Source organism: Bombyx mori, chromosome 4 (assembly GCF_030269925.1).
Source record: "Bombyx mori chromosome 4, ASM3026992v2".
NCBI classification, from domain to species: domain Eukaryota; kingdom Metazoa; phylum Arthropoda; class Insecta; order Lepidoptera; family Bombycidae; genus Bombyx; species Bombyx mori.
The window spans coordinates 4,216,061-4,236,842 of record NC_085110.1 but is presented as its reverse complement, the minus strand read 5'-3'; the positions used below and the strand labels follow the sequence as shown (position 1 = coordinate 4,236,842).

At 36.2% G+C, this 20,782-nt stretch overlaps 1 protein-coding gene and 1 long non-coding RNA gene across 5 annotated transcripts in view; one reads left to right on the top strand and one right to left on the bottom strand.

Moving 5' to 3' along the window:
* LOC134198741 (uncharacterized) overlaps positions 1–20,782 on the bottom strand; it is a 434,518-nt gene that overhangs the window by 258,336 nt on the left and 155,400 nt on the right. The window lies entirely within an intron of this gene.
* LOC101736598 (leucine-rich repeat and calponin homology domain-containing protein) overlaps positions 1–20,782 on the top strand; it is a 76,379-nt gene that overhangs the window by 50,422 nt on the left and 5,175 nt on the right. The window contains exons 4-11 of one of the 4 annotated variants that reach the window (XM_038021828.2): positions 3,099–3,235; positions 6,128–6,389; positions 8,558–8,696; positions 10,271–10,345; positions 11,325–11,982; positions 12,520–12,657; positions 13,374–13,451; positions 13,766–20,539. In XM_038021828.2, coding sequence (XP_037877756.2) covers positions 3,099–3,235; positions 6,128–6,389; positions 8,558–8,696; positions 10,271–10,345; positions 11,325–11,982; positions 12,520–12,657; positions 13,374–13,451; positions 13,766–14,071 — 1,793 coding nt within the window. In that variant the 3' untranslated portion in view covers positions 14,072–20,539. Of the gene's footprint in view, positions 1–3,098; positions 3,236–6,127; positions 6,390–8,557; positions 8,697–10,270; positions 10,346–11,324; positions 11,983–12,519; positions 12,658–13,373; positions 13,452–13,765; positions 20,540–20,782 lie in introns of those variants that run through there. The other 3 variants (XM_038021829.2, XM_038021830.2, XM_062668082.1) reach the window with 3 other exon arrangements.

The following is a 20,782-nucleotide window of genomic DNA, read 5'->3' as shown; positions in this document are numbered from 1 at the left end:
TTTTTATTGCTATAAAGATCCACCTAAATCGGCTACATGAGTTGGAGTATTAAATTGTGAAGGTCGCTGGTTCTTCTTCTTCTTCTTCTTCCAGTGCCTCTTCAATCCTGAAGGTTGGCCGTTAGCTTTCTATATTCGTTTTTATCTGCAGCCAGCCGGAACAGCTGTTCGACGGAGGCCATACCGGTCCACTCCCGGATATTCCGGAGCCATGATTTCTTTCTTCGCCCAGCACGTCTCTTTCCGTCCACTTTGCCCATAATTATCAGCTGGAGCAGCATGTATCGATCGTTCCTGAGCACGTGGCCGAGATACTCTATCTTGCGCTTTTTGATAGCAGGCAGCATTTTCCGGGACATATGAACGCGCTGAAGCACGGTTTCGTTCCTGACCCTCTGCGTCCAACCAATGCGTAACATGCGACGGTAGCACCACATCTCGAATGCCTGTAGGCGTCTTGTAGTGTCCTCTTTCAGGGTCCACGTTTCGCAACCATACATGACGATAGGCCAGATAAAGCACATGAGTAGCCTGACTCGGAGCTTTATATTCAGTTGACGACAGCAAAGAACTTTCCTCATTTTATTAAAAGAGGCTCGAGCAGTTTCTATCCGGGTCTTGATTTCTTGATCAGATTCCCATGCTTCGTTTACCCAAGCCCCTAAATACTTGTACTGTCGTACCCGCTCTAGTTGTTTCCCAGCTACAGATACGCTTGAACTCAAATCCGGGTTTCTTGAGACTACCATGAACTTGGTCTTGCTTATGTTTATCGACAACCCGGCTTCTTCGCTGCACTCATTAACCTTATTCACAATTGCTTGCAAATCGGCTTCCGATGCTGCAATAAGGATAGTGTGTCCGCATAACGCAAGTTGTTAACGACCCTGCCGTTGATTCCTATTCCCACTTCAAGATTTTCAAGAGCTTTTGACATCACAGCCTCTGAGTAGATGTTAAAAAGCAACGGGGATAAGACACACCCCTGCCGGACCCCACGACAGATCTCAACTTGGTCGGTTTCCTCATTTTCGACTCTTATCGTAGCCACCTGCTTCTCGTACAGGTTGCGGATGATTCTGACGTCCTTACCATCTAGACCAATGTCACATAAAAGGCTAAAAAGTTGATGATGTTTAACTCGGTCAAATGCCTTTTCGTAGTCTATGAAGCACAAAAAGACATCAGTTTGCATGTCTCTGCATTTCTGTACGAGAACGTTGAGAGCGAAAAGAGCTTCTCTGGTGCCAACACCAGATCGAAATCCAAATTGGCTATCGCCCAGTTGTTCATCACATTTTGGCCGTATTCTGTTCTGTATGATGTTCAAGAATACTTTTAGGACATTGCTCATCAGACTAATCATACGATACTCTCCACATTTTTTGGCATTTTGCTTCTTGGGTATCGTGATGAATGTGGATTTTAGCCAGTCACTAGGAAGATTGCCTGTTTCGTAGATGTTGTTGAAGAACTGTGTGAGAACGTCCAGTTGATCTTCTTCCAGCAACTTTAGTATTTCGATCGGTATATTATCAGGACCCGGTGATTTACCTGTTTTAGCAGCTTTCAAGGCCCGCAAAACCTCAGATCGCAACATAGCTGGACCAGTCCGATCAGTGATCGGTGAAATGTTCCTCGATGAGTCCGCAAACATCTCTGCAACATAGTCACACCACACTCTCTTTTTGCCATCGGTGTCAAGAATGAGGTTCCCACCTGCATCGGTCAGAGTATTCATTGATTTCCGTCTATGACCAACCATTTCCTTGATGTGCTTGTGCGCATTGAAGCTGTCATGTTTACGAAGGAGATCTTCCAAGTGCGCGCACTTATTGCTGTAGTAATCATTTGGCTTTCGCAATCTCTTTTCGAATGGTGACATCGATTTGCTTATACATTACTGGATTTGTACCCTTAAATTGCCTCCTGTCTTCCATAAGCTGCAAAATTGAATCTGTCTGATGGCGTGGTGCTCCCTGCTAGACAACGAACGAGGCTCTGGCGACCGAGCAATGGCGGTATACCCATACTCCTGATCAGGAAACTGGTTGGAAGAGGCCTCAGCAGCCTTGAGATCTAAATAATCTCAAAAAGGTTGGTGCAGAAGGCAACGGGAAACCACTGCACTAAATTCCCTAGTAGTTAGCTTCACGGTCGCTGGTTACCTTATGATATAAGAACAAAGTCACAGGTGCCTTAATGAAATGCCGTTTGTCTACTCTTCCAACTGAAAAGCATGATTACTTCGTGGTAGCAATGGAGGCTATAACCGCGGGCTGTACACCGTGCCCATCAGTGCTTTAAGACATAAATTAGATCAGAAAATGATATGGATATACGAGTATTTGTGGTTTATTATTGATCTGACTGAATTTTATCTCGGCCCGTCTGCTTTTAACACACTTTTTCATATACATCATAATGTGAATACCATCAACAAGACATCGAAAGATAAATTTTTTGAAGTTGTTTTACTGGCGAAACTGAAACGGCATCAACTAGATATTGAAAGCTCAACTTTTTTGAAGTTGTTTTATTCGCGAAACTGAAACGAATGACCACTTCGCGGCAGAAATAAGCAGGATTGTGGAGCCTATCCTGTTGGCCTCAAAATAAATTTAACCAGTAATTACGCAAATCTGTGAATTTTTACGCCTCCCCATTTTTTATAGCATGGTGCTAGTCATCGTGGAAGTTGTTAGTGAAAATGTGCTAAAACGTATTTATTTCATAAGAAAGGAAATATTTCCAAACTAAATATTATAAGTACTTCTGATCTTACACTTTGGTCATTTAACTAAGAACTTTTTTTAATTTCTCTCATTCAGGCAGACGCGCATACGGCCAACCTGATGGTGAGTGGCTACCGTCGCCCATGGACGCCAGCAATTCCAGGGGCAGAGCCAAGCCGCTGCCTACCGTTTAACTTAAATTGGAGATCGACCTAACAGCTGCAGAAAATAGAAAAAAACTACAAATTTATCGATAAACTTATTACGATTAACTTATTACGATATACTATTATGGGGAGATTTTACAGGTATAAAAAAAATACGTGTCCTATAATTTCGTTAATACGTAATTCGTCTTTACAGAAATAACATACTTGCGTCTCGAATATTTGGACGTTAGCTGCAATTGCATATCGTCTCTGCCTCTGGAACTTCGGAACATGGACACGCTGGTCACCCTTAATCTGGAGAACAATCCTCTTGTTTCGCCACCCACCACTGTGAGTACTGTTTATCTCATACCGCCAATACTGGTTGAACTGTGTGAACGATTCTTTACGAACAATGTAAATACGAGGAATTCAGCGCATAAGGGAAACATATTTATACATCTTGCGGGTAAAACAGCGCGATTTTTTTTTTATTGCCTAGATTGGTGAACTTTTTTTTATTGATTAGATGGGTGGACGAGCTCACAGCCAATCTGGTGTTATGTGGTTATAGGAGCCTATAAACATCTACAACGTAAATGGCGCCACTTACCTTGAGATATAAGTTCTTAGGTCCCAGTATAGTTACAAAGGCTGCCCTTCAAACCGAAACGGAATTAAAAGAATACCTCAAGTAAATATGCAATTTATAATTTTCGAAGTTAGAAGAGCCGCGATTCGTGTAAACAATGATGCCTTCATACTACATAATTATAATTAGAACAAAATTAGACTGTACTTAATCCTTTTAGTGCTGAACTTATTTTCACATACTTTTCAGAAAACTACAAAGGATTTTTGAAAAAAGTACCTTTAAAAAACTTAAACTTTAAAAGTTTTTACTAAAAAACAATGTCAAATTCACAGCAAAATGAATTTAAATGGTTATTTATTGAATGTTATTTACTTATTAAAATCTTTGTACATGCGCACGCTAAGACACATATGTACGGTCGATACCTAATAAAATAATTTAACTGGGCAATAGTCGGTATTCCGACGCTCCGCACTTTCCACACATAAATAAGAGAGTCGATCTATCGACGGTTCGCGCTCTAAGAGTCGGAAATTCTTAAACTCACATTAATGTGCAGATACGCCAACCTTTGCGTGTTCCCACACTTGATTTGTTATTGTAATGACAAAAAAGAATTTTGTAAAGACGGCAGTCAAATCAATGTCACTTGAGTTTTTGTTTCAAACGAAACATTTCATAACAATGAACAAATATGATCGGAAAACAATATCTTGGTGTACCACAAGCCAGTGGCCTATCGTTACGTTTGTCGCTTACTTATCAGTCTGAAACGAATTTTATAATTAGTTTAATTTTTTAGCGGCCACCTATAATATATATAAAATATGTGTATAATATTTATTCAAAGAAGGAAATAAAAATTTAGTACATGTATGTACTCATCATTTTATTCAAATTTTTATATTATCATCGAATGAGTAAAACACGATTCTTTTTTTTTTTTTGTTATTGCTTAGATGGGTGGACGTGCTCACGGCCCACCTGATGTTAAGTGATTACCGGAGCCCATAGAGATCTACAACGTAAATGCCGCCACCCACCTTGAGACATGAGTTGTAAGGTCTCAGTTTTAACAGTACAACAGCTGCTCCGCCCTTTAAACCGAAACGCATTACTGCTTCACGCCAGAAATAGGCAGGGTGAAAAATAAACAAATGCTCACAGTTAGGTACCAACACTCTGCCTATTTTAGCCGCGAAGCACTAATGCGTTTCGGCTTGTTCGCTGGGTCAGTCGTTATATTAAACACAATTGAGATTCAGTCCTCATATCACAAGGCGGATGGCGGCCTTTACGTAGTGAGGTCCATTGGCTTCGCTAACGGTCTAACACCAGGTGTTAAAAAAAAACTGAAGCACTTTTTCGTTTTGACTATTGTGAAGTTTTTTTTTTCCTACCTGGCTGAGAGTCTTGAGAGGCTATTTCAGCGTAAGAGCTGTTTGTTAGCACTACCCGCATGCGACCTTCCGTACATTGATGGTACATATAAACCAAACCAACCTTGCTTAAAGTGTCGTTACATTCAGTGTATCTATATATTAATACGTGAAGAAAAACTTTGTATCCCTTTTTACGAAAATTGCGCGGACGGAGGAGTATGAAATTTTCCACACTTATAGAGAATATAGAGAAGAAGTGCACAATGCTAATTTTTTTTTAATAATGCATAAAAGATACATTAAATCAATAAAGAAAACATTACACACACTACATACCATGTATTTGACGCACACACGCATGCATACTATTTATTGTCAAACTTTTATTCTTGACGTCTGTTGTCAAATTGAGAATAGATTAAATATTGTTTGTCTTTGTTAATATTTTTTATAGTGTAGTCTTGGCGAAATTTGTGATTATAGAAGTATAAAATACAATTATAATAGTGTACAAACTTACAATTCCAATTAATGATAGTCGAATTTCGACTACTGCGGGACCTCTAGTTCATAGTAAATTTACTTTAGACACTTTATACGAGGATGACATCTTTTTCAACCAACTCCATCAGACGTACTATGTATGCAGAATAACTGGTTTAATTTGTTTTTAAATCGTTTGACCATTAAGGCAATTAGTTTCTCGTTATCTTTTATAAAAATAAAATAACGTTTTAAATTTGAGTCGTAAGAAATGTCAGTTTATGTTCCAAGTAAATCTTCTGTGTGGGAAGAATCATCAAATGTCACCTCCTCTGTATTGCGCAATCGCTTTAGAGAGTATCTTTTGTTTTGCTTATAGCATAGATGTTATAGATTGTGATTGTAGAATGTCTCATGACACCTGATCCGATATCAACTACATATTTTTGCAGCGAAACAGTAATGTGTTCTGTTTTGAAAGGGTCAATTGAGTAATCACTGAAGTCTTCAAACAAAGTGTTCTTCTGTCTAAGAAAATTTATGTATGATCTGATGATATTAAGTGGTTACCGGTACCCATACACATCAAAAACGTAAACGCCGCATTGCCACGTGAGTTTTAAGTCTCAGTTTTTACCGTACACCGGCTGCCCTACCCTACGAACCGAAACGCATTACTGCTTCACGGCAGAAATAGGCAGGGTGGTGGTTACCTACCCGCACGGGTTCACAAGACGCCCTACCACCAGCATTATAAAATTTTGTTAATAATTCGATTTACAGGTATGCATGCGCGGGCGCGTGCACATCTTCAAATATTTAGAGAACATGGCGAACAAAGACACGTTGCCCTCGCACAAGAGAGTCGAAGAGACCCGGTGGTCGACCAAACATAACTCGTACGTTATCAGCTCGCCCACCCAGAACGTAACGCATCAGATCACCTCCGGCAACGCTACTATAGACTGCCTCAGGCATAAGCCGCGACACGTCGTGGACAGCGGCTACTGTACAGACGGAGTTGATAAACGGTGGTCGAATGATGGTGAGTCCTTTATTCTTCTTTTTTTATTTATTGCTTTTAATGGGTGGACGAGCTCACAGCCCACCTGGTGTTAAGTGGTTAGTGGAGCCCATAGACATGTACAACGTAAATGCGTCACCCACCTTGAGATATGAGTTCTAAGGTCTCAGTATAGTTACAACGGCTGCCCCACCCTTCAAACCGAAACGCATTACTGCTTCACGGAAGAAATAGGCAGGGTAGTGGTATCTACCTGTGCGGACTCACAAGAGGTCCTACCACTGGTAATTACGCAAATTATCAAATCGTGAACATTTATTAAGTACGTATTTCATTAGAAAAATTGGTACCCGCCTGCGAGATTCGAACACCGGTGCATCGCTACATACGAATGCACCGGACGACTTATCCCTTAGGCCACGACAACTTCTAAATCTTCGACTTGTACGACTTCTTCTTCTTCTGCACTCGAATGTTCTAGGCTTATAGCGTTGATGTGTTCTTTGGTTTAAACGAATCGAAGACAGCTACACATTTGGACTGCGGATTGAGTACTTCTAACGATGCCGGAAACTACTCAACACAGCTGAACTTTAATATCGCAAACAAAGAAGTTCTTACAATAATAATCTAATTTAAAAAAGGAATAAATTTGATATTAAATTAAATTAAATAATAAATTGTTCAAAATATTACATCCTACCTTCTAGAACAGAGAAAATAGCTTTAAATGAAATCAGTTTGATTATGACACGTCACTGATATTGTTTCACTATGACGTCATTAATTGATCGTTTTCCGTGAGACTGCGGCAGTAGCCAAGCCGAAATATCTTTCGTCTGTTATTATAGCATTTAACAGAAAACACGGACTTTGTCCATACAAATGAATTCCTGTTTTCCTCCGGAAAATAAACTAACAGTTTTTTCGTTACTATTAGAAAAATTGTTATTATAAAATATTATCCACCATTTTTGACATTTTTTGTCACCCTAAACATTTGTAAGGAAACACAACATTAAAGCAAAGCCAGCATTAAACATACATGCTGGTTTTTAAATTAGCGTACAAGAGATGTTGTGATCTAAAAAGCTTTCAGGATTATCTTAAGACATCAAAACTATAATTTACAAATTCCCCCGCTTCCAATTCCCAACATGTTGTTGCTGTCCCTGAACTTAGTGTCATAAAATAAGTGATGCGATGACATTTTTATTACCGGAAACTATACGAAATTGGCACCGTTATATGAGACCGCATATTGGGTACGAATTCATTAATGACATTTTATGGGTTTGTTATAGTGTGAAACATGGCCTATTATTCGTTCGAGCCTAAAGCAGTGACTAAGTGTGCTGTTAATGGAAGTGGAAATGAGAATTAAATTTAATAGAAAAATCTAAAATTTTTCCTAATGTAGTATTGATACTGTTTTTTGTTGTAATTTCAAATGCATTCAAAAATACCGCACTTGTGACAAACTTTGAAACAATCAAACCTAAGTTTGAATATAACTTATGTTTGAATGAGTAGAGTGATTCACGTCACTTTACACGTAATTCATCGGATCCGACCGATCCACTAACGGTGCCTTTAGATACCTCAAGCACCGGTCACCGTTGTCGAACACGTCACTTGCGGCGAAGGGTTCGTCGAGTAAATTAACCCATAAACACAGCCGACTGAGCTTCTTGCCGGATCTTCTCAGTGGGTCGCGTTTCCGATCCATTGGTAGATTCTGCAAAGCAATGCTCTTGCTAGGGCTAGTGTTAACAACGTCCTCAGGTTAGAGCCCCGTGAGCTCACCAACTCGCTCGGTTAGGCTGGCACAGTCTCTAAAGCGGGGGTTCTCAAACTTATTTTGTATACTGCCCACTTTGAGAATAAATTCTTTTTAGCGCCCCCATTTTTTTTCACCTACTTAAAAACCACTATAGCCAGAGCTCAGTCGGGGTCTAAGAGTCCTCCTAGATGAATTTACAAATCGCCTCCCAAGCTTCTACACAGTGCCCCTAATTTTTTTCTGGGTCTCTTACCGCCCCCCTTTAGGCCTGCAGCGCCCACAGGGCGTTATCGCTCACTTTGGGAAAGGCTGCACTAAAGGCTACCAGCTTAGGTTGGGTAAAACAATGACTTGTTTAAATCTGATAATCTGCATTCTAATTCGGGATGTGATCGATGCTCGATAGCCGGCGGCGAGGCAGGCGGCGGATCCGGTCGCTCGACGCCGAGCACCCCATCGACGCTGTCTCCGGGGGCCGCCCTCTCTCGGGCGCAATCCCTCTCCAGCGAGACTCCTTTGGCGAACCCCTCGCCTTTGCTCTCCGGGTGAGTTCAAATGCTTAACAGGGCAACGACGGGTAATATAAGTATGCTTTAAACTTAAATGCGTTCCGAATTATTTTAGCATAACAAATGGCTTTCACACATAAACTATAGTTGACGCATTTCAGTTCGGCACACTCTTATGACGTGCTATGTAATAAATGTAAGGGTTATTGTGGTGAACTTTTTTTATTGTAGACTTGAATGCAATTTATTGCTGTAGTGTTTAAGGTTATTATTTAAAATTTAAATGTGAAAATTATGTAGTTAACTTACTCTTGAAGCTGTTGATGATTTTTAGTATTCAAAAATAGGCATGTTGACTGATTTTTAAATATCTTGTTTTTGTCTCGTGGAAATGTTAAATATAAATGGGAGCATGCAATATAATAAAAAAAAAAATGTATTGAAATAAGAAGGTCATAAGTTTTTTTAATTTTGTGTTAGACAGAGAGGACATTACAGTGACTAGTAATGACGATCTGGGAGGCGTACGACAAAGGCAAGATCTTCCACTGAGTAGGTGAAATTGCTCGGTAGATAGACGATCCCATTATTGTTATTCGTAACTTGTATAATATATAATACTAGCTGACCCGGCAAACATTGTTTTGCCATATATAAGATTTCTTTGGAATTTCTAGTGTAGAAAAAAAACCTAACTTATTGTAAGTTTGTAAGTATGTTGTAAATGAGTGAAAGAGGCATGTAGCGCTGTGAACGATGAGCGAATATATAATAAAAATAACAAAACCTCATTCAACCACATAATACCTCATTATAACAAAAAAAAAATGTCCAAATAAAAAAAATATGTTAGGGGTTGACAACCCTAATCACTTAGGGGTATGAGAAATAAATAGTAGCCGATTCTCAGGCTTACTGAATATGCATAAAAAATTTCATGAGAATCGGTCAAGCGGTTTCGGAGGAGTATGAGAACGAACATTGTGACACGAGAATTTTATATATTAGATGTACAAGCTTATCTTGAAAATGTCGTAAGCGAGATTCAGGCATCTGTGTTGTGTGATGGCTACTGCCACAAACAACATTATAACAAAAGTGTGTCCCAAAAACATTCTAATCCTAATATTCGCTTCAGGGAAAAGGACAGACCATCCGTTCTCAATAAATTTCAAATTTTGAAAAGTTTATATCTTAGAACCCAATTGACCAATGGTAGATTTATATGTACATAAGAAATCAGTCAACTGTCCTATATTTTGTTTTCTAGTTGAAAACTATTAGTTTTTATTAACTAATATCTTTATACATCCTGGAGATTAATGTTTAGATTATAATAGATATATTTTAACATGGGTTACATTAATTATTTGTAGTTGGCACTCAGTCAAAATGTAGTTACATCCCCAAACCATTATGTATGTTTAGATGAATTTAGTAATATTATGCTTATTTATTGATTTATTTTTTCTAATATTACTCTATTGGATTGGCTGAAGCAGAGGTAAAGAGATCTTCTAGATACCTTCACTATCATCACGAAATCCTTTGGTTTTATTTTATTTTTTATATCATACCCTATTTTATTAACCCGGTGTTGTCCCTTCCAGCTGTCGCATATCACCCGAAGGGAACATTTCTAACTGTGAAGATAAGAGTAAAATAGCTCATCAACAAACCTACAGGTACACCATACAAACGCACGTATCATATTCGCACACTTATACTAAATGTGTGAACATCCCAAGCCTTGGTTTTGTATACTAATTATATGTTGTTACAATTCATTGGATGATAATTGTAGAGTTTTTTTTTTTAATTCTTACTAAACCTTTGGGCTCTGGGTATATATATTTTTAGGTGTTCACTTATTCGACTTATGAATGTTATCTTAACTGAGTAAATTTAATATAAATAAGTGTCCGCATATAAATTTGTGTTCAATAAATAATTGCTCCAATCGCTTGTGTCTCTTGAGTTATATGAATATATTATAATTGATGTTTGTTCATGTAGAGGAAAATATATATGTCAACTAACTTACATGATTAGTATGCGAAATGTGGTTAATTTATTTATTTACTAACCGAAGGTACTAAGATAATCCATTGGTCTTGCACGAGTCTCATATATATGCACGTTTCATGTGTACTATTTAAAATAAATTAAATAAGAAAATGATCCATAATTTTTTTAGTTAACTATTCAACTTTTTTTTATTTTTTTTTTATTGCTTAGATGTGTGGACGAGCTCACAGCCCACCTGGTGTTAAGTGGTTACTGGAGCCCATAGACATCTACAACGTAAATGCGCCACACACCTTGAGATATAGTTCTAAGGTCTCAGTATAGTCACAACGGCTGCCCCACCCTTCAAACCGAAACGCATTACTGCTTCACGGCAGAAATAGGCGGGGCGGTGGTACCTACCCGCGCGGACTCACAAGAGGTCCTACCACCAGTAACAGTTAACTGCAGCCTTATTTTCGATTTCTTTAACGAATTGTGAGATTTAAAGTTTTTACAATATTTTATTCAAAATAAATTGAAAAGCAATCAGAAAAATGATATTTTTACTAACAGATTAATTATCTGAAACATGAATAAAACAATGAAAATTTAAAAGCTTCGTAACTCACCATCGACTTAAAACTTTCTTTTCAGACAATACAAAGAAGCCCTAAGACAGCAACGCCAGCAAGACATATACCGTCCCCGCACAGAACAGTCCTCCCCCGAGTCGGATTCCCCCCACCACCTCAGCCCCCTCCATCACAATTCCTCTCCCCATCCCCCGATAAACGGCTTTGGCAACACCTCCCCGAACCTCTACCGATCGATTTCTTCCAATTCCAGTGCTTCCCCGAACGCCTCACAAGTGCCAAACTCGCCCCTCTTGCACTCGACCCCGCGGCGGTACCAAAACGGAAGCACCGATAAACAGGAAGAGAACAAAAGGCCAGTCCAGAAGGTGGTACCCTCCAGGAACGTTGCCAAAGTGTCCGCCGTCAATGGCAATGCGGATTACAATCGCGTGAACGGTCAGCTCGAAGCTTACGTGAAACCCAGCTCGCCCACCAAGTCTCCAACGAACACTTTAGGCTACAATAGCTTAGGGAAGTCCAGTATACCGAGGCAAGTGAACGGAGACAGCGTCAAGTCGGTCACGACTTCCGTAACGCAAGTGAGAGGCATGATACCGCAGCCCGTAGGCAAGATGGCGTGGAACAAAGAGACCAGCGCTGAGAAGTTAAGTTTCACCATGAAGAGGGAGTTCGATAAGCAGAAGGAGGAGTCGGATCTGATAGAACAGTTGAGGACGGTGAGTGGATTCCACTTTCAAAATCAATATGCTTTAAGGTCATTGAACATATCCAATATTTTCCAGTTCATCTATTCCGGCTGTGCACTCATATAGAGATTGCAAAGCCAAGACCAATAAAATTAAATGTATTTTTTTATCTCAAGACTCCAGTCAGGATATTAAAGCCAAAGTAATAAAACTATTGTGTCCTCATCTTAGTTAACTAGACCTCTGGAATTTTGTGAAAATTTACGTTGAAAGGTTCCGTAACAGAAATAGATAGATAGAATTTTCTTTATTATACACCAAAAAAATAAATAAATAATGCGATACATTAAATAAAAAAAAGTACGATTGGCGGTCTTATCGCTAAGAGCGATCTCTTCCAGACAACCATCAGGTGGACAAGAATCGTTAGAAACGAATTACGCGCGTTGTACCAATTTAGTAAAATATATACACACACGCATACATGCATGCACGCACGCACGCACGCACGCACACACACACACACACAACACACATAATATTATTGATTAGATTTGATATTTACAGATAATAGAGAGCCGACTGAAGATGTCGCTACCGGAGCAGATAGCGCCAGTACTCGCGGACGGCGTCGTCCTGTGCCACCTCGCCAACCACGTGAAGCCGCGGGCCGTGGCTTCCGTGCACGTGCCTTCACCGGCACAGGTAATATAATCGAATTCTATAAAATAGTAATCGCCCAGTAGTTAGTCGAAATTCGACCATAATCAATCGAAATTATAAGCTTGAACATCATTATGGTTCTATTGTCAAAGACTACGTCTATAATCAGATTTAGCCAAGGTTACACTATAGACAAATAATATTAAAGACAAACAATATTAATCTATTCTCAATTTGACCATAGACTTAGATAGAGACTAGACCATAGACTAACAATAACAAAAGTTTGAAAACAAACAAAGAGTATACTGAGTGTTAGGAGACCGCTTCCGAAAACTAAGACAGACGATAGTACAAGTGACACTTTGATGATGGGACGGGAAAAAAACATATTTTTAAAACTTTTTATTAGCATTGTTTACGCTCCATGATGTTAGTATAGCTAAATGATGATAGTTTCATAAAAAATACATTACTTTACTTAAAAAAAAAAAAAGCAATGAAACACAAAATCAAAAACAGCTGATGCTCGGGTCAACGAACGCCCGGGCGCGGTGCTGATATCGCGCTCCCCAAAAATTTACAACTTTGTAGGTACAAAATTTGCGCAATTTTCGTAAAAAGGGGTACAAAGTTTTTGCTTCACATATTAATATGTATATAGATAGTTAAAATTAATAAACTTTATTAATGTTTCACACAACTATGGTGTCAGAGTTTGTTAAATTTCAGTTTTAACATAATGATTCTTCTTTCAGCCCAAATTGACAATGGCAAGATGTAGGAGGAACGTAGACAATTTTATCGAGGCCTGTCGGAAAATTGGCGTCGAAGAGGTATGTTATGTAGAATATAATTTTGTGCTTATGAAAATTATAAGTACGTGTTTTTCAAAGATTACACTATTTACTGTGTGTATTAACAATAAAAATCCGATATACGTTTGCATCTTTCCGTGTATGACGTCATTGGTCGATGTACCGCTACATCGATGGTAGAGTGACTTGATTTATAAGTCGCTTATAAGCTTCGTAATGATGTATCGACGGGAGTGTCCCTCCGATATTGTGTGGAAGTATTGAACTGGGGCCGTCGGGTCGGGGGGCGGGGGGAGGGCGGCAGCTAGATGACCGAGTGCGGTGTGTTGCAGACGGAGCTGTGCGACGCGCGGGACGTGTGCGCGGGGGAGGGGCTGGCGCGCCTGGCCGCCGCCGTGCGCGCGCTGCACTCGCTCGCCCCCCCGCCGCCCGACCCCCCCGCCCCCCACCACGTCGCCCCCTACGCGCGCGACGAACTCGTCCGCTACGACAGAGAAAAGATGAAGCTCGCTTTAAAGGACAACCTGAACGAACAATTCGAGCCGCTGACCGAAGATAAGGAACGATTCTATTATACTTGCCTCTGTCTAGGCACGTTTTTCGTGTCGACATTAATATTGATCTTGTATCCCCTGTAGATGTAGATTTAACGCGGACATAAATGTAGTAGCTTGATTTCTCGTAGTGTTTGTCGTTTATTTTGAAGACAAAAGCAACGTATTGTAGTACCCTGTGAAAGAAATATTTACTTATACAAAATGAGATACTTAACTTAATAAAAATTAAATTGGTTGAGGAAAACATCACGACATTCAACATAGTGAAGAAGTTTTTAAGGAAATGTATTAGGATTGAAACGACGCTGTGTTGAACGGAGCTTACAAATATTTGCCTTTGGTCGCAGTCTGACTGTGCCTTGCGGTCTGAAATGAAATTTTGAGGCCGCGCACGCGCCTTGTCTTTTGAGGCTGAATAAATGGAATTTGTTGGATGTGTACGGAACCGTCTGAATGTTGAATGAAAATGTTGCTTGCAAAAAAAAAAAAGAATTTTGAAGTTCGGAATGAACTGTGTGAAGTTTGTAGTGTTTTGTTTTTGAGATTTCGTTTAGATCATAAAAAGAAAAACGGATTTTATTCTGTAGAACACGTTCGTAATTTCAACAGTGATTACAAAAAAATCTGAAAATTAATTCGAAGATTCATTTTGTAAGAAATAATATTGATGAATGATTGTGCATTAAAACGGGGATTCCCCAAGAGTCGAACGGGATCAATTTTAATAGATAATCGAGTGAATATTAAAACGAACTTAAATGAAATGCTTAGTAAAGATCATATATTCGAACATCTGTTTTTCTTTTTCTTTTTATGAACTGATTGATACTAAAGAAACCCGCCTTGTAAATTATATCTTAGTTACCGAAAATGTATTAATTCGTCTGTTTAATTGATTCCATTGTTTTGAAGTTCATTCCTTTGTGGGTGCATTTAAAATTATTTTAGAATTTAAGTTTTAGGAGCGTTGATTATTTCCCGACAAGGTTGTACAGAACCCAGATAAGGTGAGAAGCATAAATTATGTTTTTTAAAGTCATTTTTGTCTTCTGTTTTTCGGTTCACAAGACTAATTTTAGATAACTTATTTTTAGTAATGCTATCCTAAAAATTGGCAGCATTTTATATAGTAGATTAATACCAGCTACAATATGAAATACCGAAATTATGAATATGCCGTCTTATGCCTGTAATATGTAATGTTATCACCGATAATGATCAATAATATTTAATTATTTATTAACACAAAAATAAATTTGGAATCATTGACTTAGTCATTTCGAATTCCCCTGAATGCTAAGATTTACACAATTGAAATTATGCTAATAAATTAAAATGCCTTTGGTTAATGCTAATAAATTAAAGGTTATTAAAATCGAAAACAATTTCTGCATTATCCATTTTATTATTGCTTTTTAATGGAATCCCTATACTTCAAGAGACGTATTTCTAATTTATAATATTTAATAGTGAAAGCTTAAGACAATGAAACTTTATATTAGACTAGCTGACCCGGCAGACTTCGTAGTGCCTCAATCGATAAATAAAAGACCTAAACTTTTGCATAAAATAAACTTAAAACAAACAAAAGAATCCGTCCGACGGGGGACACATCAAAGGGAAAACAAAATTGTAATTTTTATTCAATTCCAAGCATTTTCATATTTATCTATCTTCTCTGGACTTCCACAAATAATTCAAGACCAAAATTAACCAGATCGGTCCAGCCGTTCTCGAGTTTTAGCGAGACTAATGAACAGCAATTAATTTTTATATAATATATAGATAATAATGACGTTTCACAAGATGGCGGCGCGTTGTTTCCGATTTTGGTCACATTCAAAGCAACCAGTGTAATCTGTAGACCTTGTCTGGTAATGAATTTGGCTCTCTGTTCGCCACTAGGATATGATTAGTGTGGTTTTGTTGTGTTTTTGTAATAATTTGAGTTTTTTTTTATTATTATTATTATTAGTGAAGTCATAAAAATCAGTGCCTTTGCGCATTAAATTATTCCACAAATCGAAATCACAAGACTGGGTGTTGTAGCGTTTGTAAAACTTTTGAAATTCGGTGTGTACGTATATTTAATGATTGGTGTTTTGTACGTAAGTAACTTTGAACATTATCCCCTTTTTTATTCGAATATGATCTTCATATATTGCCATTAAATAAAATCACAATAATAATAGTAGGTATTTATGAGCATCAAATAAAATTTAGTATGATCAGAGGAATTATTCAAATCTCCACTAATTATTAAAAATTAAAAATAAGACATATTCTTCACTTCGAAGACATTTGAAAGACAAATTGTACTGACTTGATATTTCTTAAAATATATTACTTTGTCTTTATTAAACTCTTTCGGTTGAAACTTGTGCTGGTTTCATTTTGCCGAAGGACATTCATACTTAATTTTTGCGTAGTAAAGCTTATTATTATGTAGACGTTGGTCGTTTAGATCCTTTATTTCGTAGATCTCAGTTTTTTTTTTTGTTGCGTTTGTTTATTATTTGCTCGGATTTTTTATTTAATTTAAAACAGTAGTTGATTAGTATTTTGTTGTAAATTCTATAACATTTTTCGTAATATTTAATTTAGGGTAAGAGACACATTATAAATGTTTTTTTTAGTGCACCAGTGTAATTTAAATATATTTTATTCAACTAATAACGTACTTGAAACAAACTGATTTTTTCTTCTGATTATTATATATGGTGGTAACATTTGTAAAATAAAATTAATTATTCATAATGTTGGAAAATTTAAAAATATTTCAACTAAAATCTTTGAAGTGAAATTTTAAAGACATGGTTTTTTATTTTTGCTTGAACAGTTTTCTTTATATTTCGTTAGTTTGATATTGGTATTAGTTTACGGCTATCAACTACGTATTTAACTATACAAGGTGTGAATACGTTGACAAAGAATCTATAATTAAAAGAAATGTAATCGTTTCGACTGACAAATACGGTCGCTCATTCATATTTTAACATTTAATTAAATTTTACCAATAAATTTTAACAAAAAAAAAAAAAAAACAGCGCAGTATTGTATATGCTTGCAATATGTCAACTTATTTGCGCCTTGCTTATACGTAATATAGATGTTACGGTAAATGTTTGTACACTCTTGGGAAATATACACTTTTATCGGTAAATGTGCACATTTACCAAAAAGGTTAGGTATATGTGAACTGAATATAATGTATATGTACATTTCCTGGCAAATTTGTACTCTTGCCTTCACGTTTTGGTAAATGTATACTCTTACCTACATGTTTTAAAAAAAGTTGGATTACAAATAATTTAATAACGTAGTTGCAATAAAAAAATATTTATTTAAATAAACATAATACAAAAGGCTTTAATAACGAAAATTATTTTAGTTAAAAAATGTAAATGACAAACAAAACATACTTTTCTTTGCATAATATTTAATATGTCGTAGGTTAGGTTAGGTTGTAGTGTGTGTACGCGCATGCGCACCCCATTACTAGCATTTGAGATTTCGTATTTTGTATATGCCATGCTCACATTTACCAAAACGACATGGCCATTGTCAATTCAATGTACACTTCCCTTCTTTGAAATTGTAAATGTTAGTTGAATGCACATTACCCAAACGAGGAAGCAAATGTGCACATTTACCGGAAAATGTGTACATTTGCCGCAATATCTACTTTTACCGTAACATATACATACTGACATGACAGAATAACTGTCAATGTCAACATAAAAATCCAAAGAAAACGAAACAATAGAGATAAACTAACTGTCAACTGTGTTTTGTACATTCAATTTAAAAAAGAGATTTTTCCATTTTGTAACGTAGAAGTAAGAAAATAAACAAAAGCGACTTTAAAATTCTGCTGACATCTTCAGAACACGCACTACATGTATTCAAAGCACTATTTATAAATATAAAAACAATGATATATTGAGATAATAAAAATACTATTTTAACATAATATAATTACAAAATATATTATCTTATGAAATAAGATCTGTAATGCCTTAAACGTGACGTCATATCGTTATTGTATTACTAATACAAAAATAAAAGTGAATAAATTATGAGATCCTCTAGCAAACAATAGACAAGAATAAAATGTAACTCTATATTGAAACAAACAAAAATAAATGAACAACAATAAGCGCTTGGACAGAAGTTTATATTTTCATGTCGAAAATATAATCAAAAAATTTGGTTAATTCATCTATTTTTTTACAATTGGTTGAACATTACCAAATGTAAAAAATAGATTAATTAAATAAAATGAATATCTAATGGTGAATATTCCACTAGATATTCGTTTGATTCCTATGTCATATTGGTTTTGGTAACTATCGTAATTTTTTTAGAATTGAATACAATTTTTATTAAACTAGTAATCATTAGATTGGAGTGATATAAGTGAGTCGACTATTATCAAAGCCGGCAATGTGACTTTTGGACAATTATTGGTAAATCAGAAAAACGAATTATTGACTTTGTATTCCATTGGCAGTCACAAAACTCTTCTGAACGACATCTTAGATAAATAACAGGTTAAGTATTAACCTTTATTTAATGCAGGTTTTGAACCGTATTCTTTGAAGGAGACGATTATATTGAAATCAATCTGTATTGACATATCAATAAAAATTTTTTTTTTCCAAATGCACAGATTGCCACCTTTGATAATAGACGACTCAAGTATAGTTTTAGTAAATATACGAATACGGAGGCTTGTACGACACAAAAATACATTTGTGGCGGTCTGAGCAAAAGTAACCTAACCCACAATTTTTCATATTCGTGCTTATATGTATTGCAGATTTATTTAAAACATAAATTTTCAAAGCAAAACCGGCCTATCCCTATTTTGACACCTAGATAACGGATGGCTTGTGAACATTATTTTGCGCGTATTGTTTTTGCCTACGAAGCAGTGTAAAAGTAACTTCGAACCTCATTATCTCCATGGTAAGATTAGGCCACTTTTGCGCTGACAGCCTCATTTTTAACTTTACATTAAAACGTAGTATTCCTAAAAGAGGCCAACACATAATTATTTTATGAATATAAAGTCATATCTATGAATACAAGACTTGGATTCAAATTCTATCATAAACATATATGTATTTACATTGATATTTTTAGCATTCCAAAGATGTTTTTAAATGTAAATGATGGCTCTGTACATAATTTTAGTTATTTATTTTGCATTTTATATGTTTAATGCATTTGTCAATATACATTGCAGTGATAATCATCACGGTTCGGTTAACTGATAATTAAACATGTGTCAACTGTATTTATTAAATCTCTTATCTGAGGATGTATTGCCCGATAATTAGGATAATAAAAATATGTATATTGTCATGTAAACAGAACACATTAGTGTCGATAAACATTGATAACTCACTCACTCAAACAGTTCTTGTAGAGCTAATTGATTGCCACAAAAGATTTATGTTGCCTTCTATATTAAATACCAGACCAAATATACGATCCTTTATTTACAATGATACAGCAATTAGAATTGGCTGAAAATGTATTATAAATATTCCATTACATTTTTGTATAGTTACACACAATCCTGTTATTAGTAAACAGAATTTATTTATTAATGTAACATATATTTTTTTTACAATTAGTTTTTGGGCTTTTTTTATATACTTAACACATGTTGGGCATATCCTTAATTCACTAGAGACACACACAAAAACAATATTATTACAATCATCGTGGCATTACACTCACGATAAGAAATAGACAGGATTATTAATATTATAGTCAAATCTAGTTTCATATTCCGAACAAGCAGAATCAATTAAAGGTATATATATATAAGTTTCTTCCTCCCAGTGGAATTTATGGACATTTTTTGTGGCTAACAGGAATTTGTAAAATGCATTTTCAACATTGGAATTGTGGCAGCTGATCAATAAAAATTGTATATTGTATTGTAATTTTGTTAATAATATTTTTCAGAGCTTTTTAAGTTTAAGCTTATTCTGAGCTTTAAAGTATTGTACAATTCTAATCTAATTAACCTAGTAGTTTTATTAAATATGATTAATATATTGATTGCAGCTTATAGCGTAATATGTTTTTAGATTTGTGGTGCTTGGGTACTTATTCGTTTATAGTATTTAAAACGATTTTTTCACTTTTGTTGCAACAACATTCATTAAGGAATTAGTAATAAAATGTGTAATCAAGTTAGTTTTCAAGTGCTTTCAATTTTCGAGGCTTTTAGAGGGACTCCCCCAAACTAAGACAGTCGTGTCAGTGTTGTGTTTTTTTTTTAAATTAAAGTTTGTATTATTAACTTGAAACCAAGTTATACAGTTCTTGCCATTTTAGAAAAAAGATATGTCACAGTTTATGGTTAATTGAATAAGTAAAGTCATTTCTAAAAACTATGATTTTATGATAAAGATTTTGTTTGGGAAAGAAAATCTTAATCGTCCCACATTACATAAAATACGTACTAGTACATGTATAATTATAAAGGTTTCGTTGTTTATAAAAATAAAAATAAAATCTTATTGGCAACACTGCTGTTTTATTATCGTTTGAAGTTTGAACTAGTCACAAAATTGCGATCTACAATGGTTCGTTTTTATTTTGGTTAAATGTGTTACTTAAGTAGGTACCAAAGAAAAATATCACCAAGCTTTAGTCTCTAGAATTAAGTTTTTTTTATTTTTATTGCCCTAGTAGGCAGAAGAGCGTACAGCCCACCTGATGGTGAGTGTTTACCGTCGCCCATGGACTTCATCAATTCCAGGAGCAGAG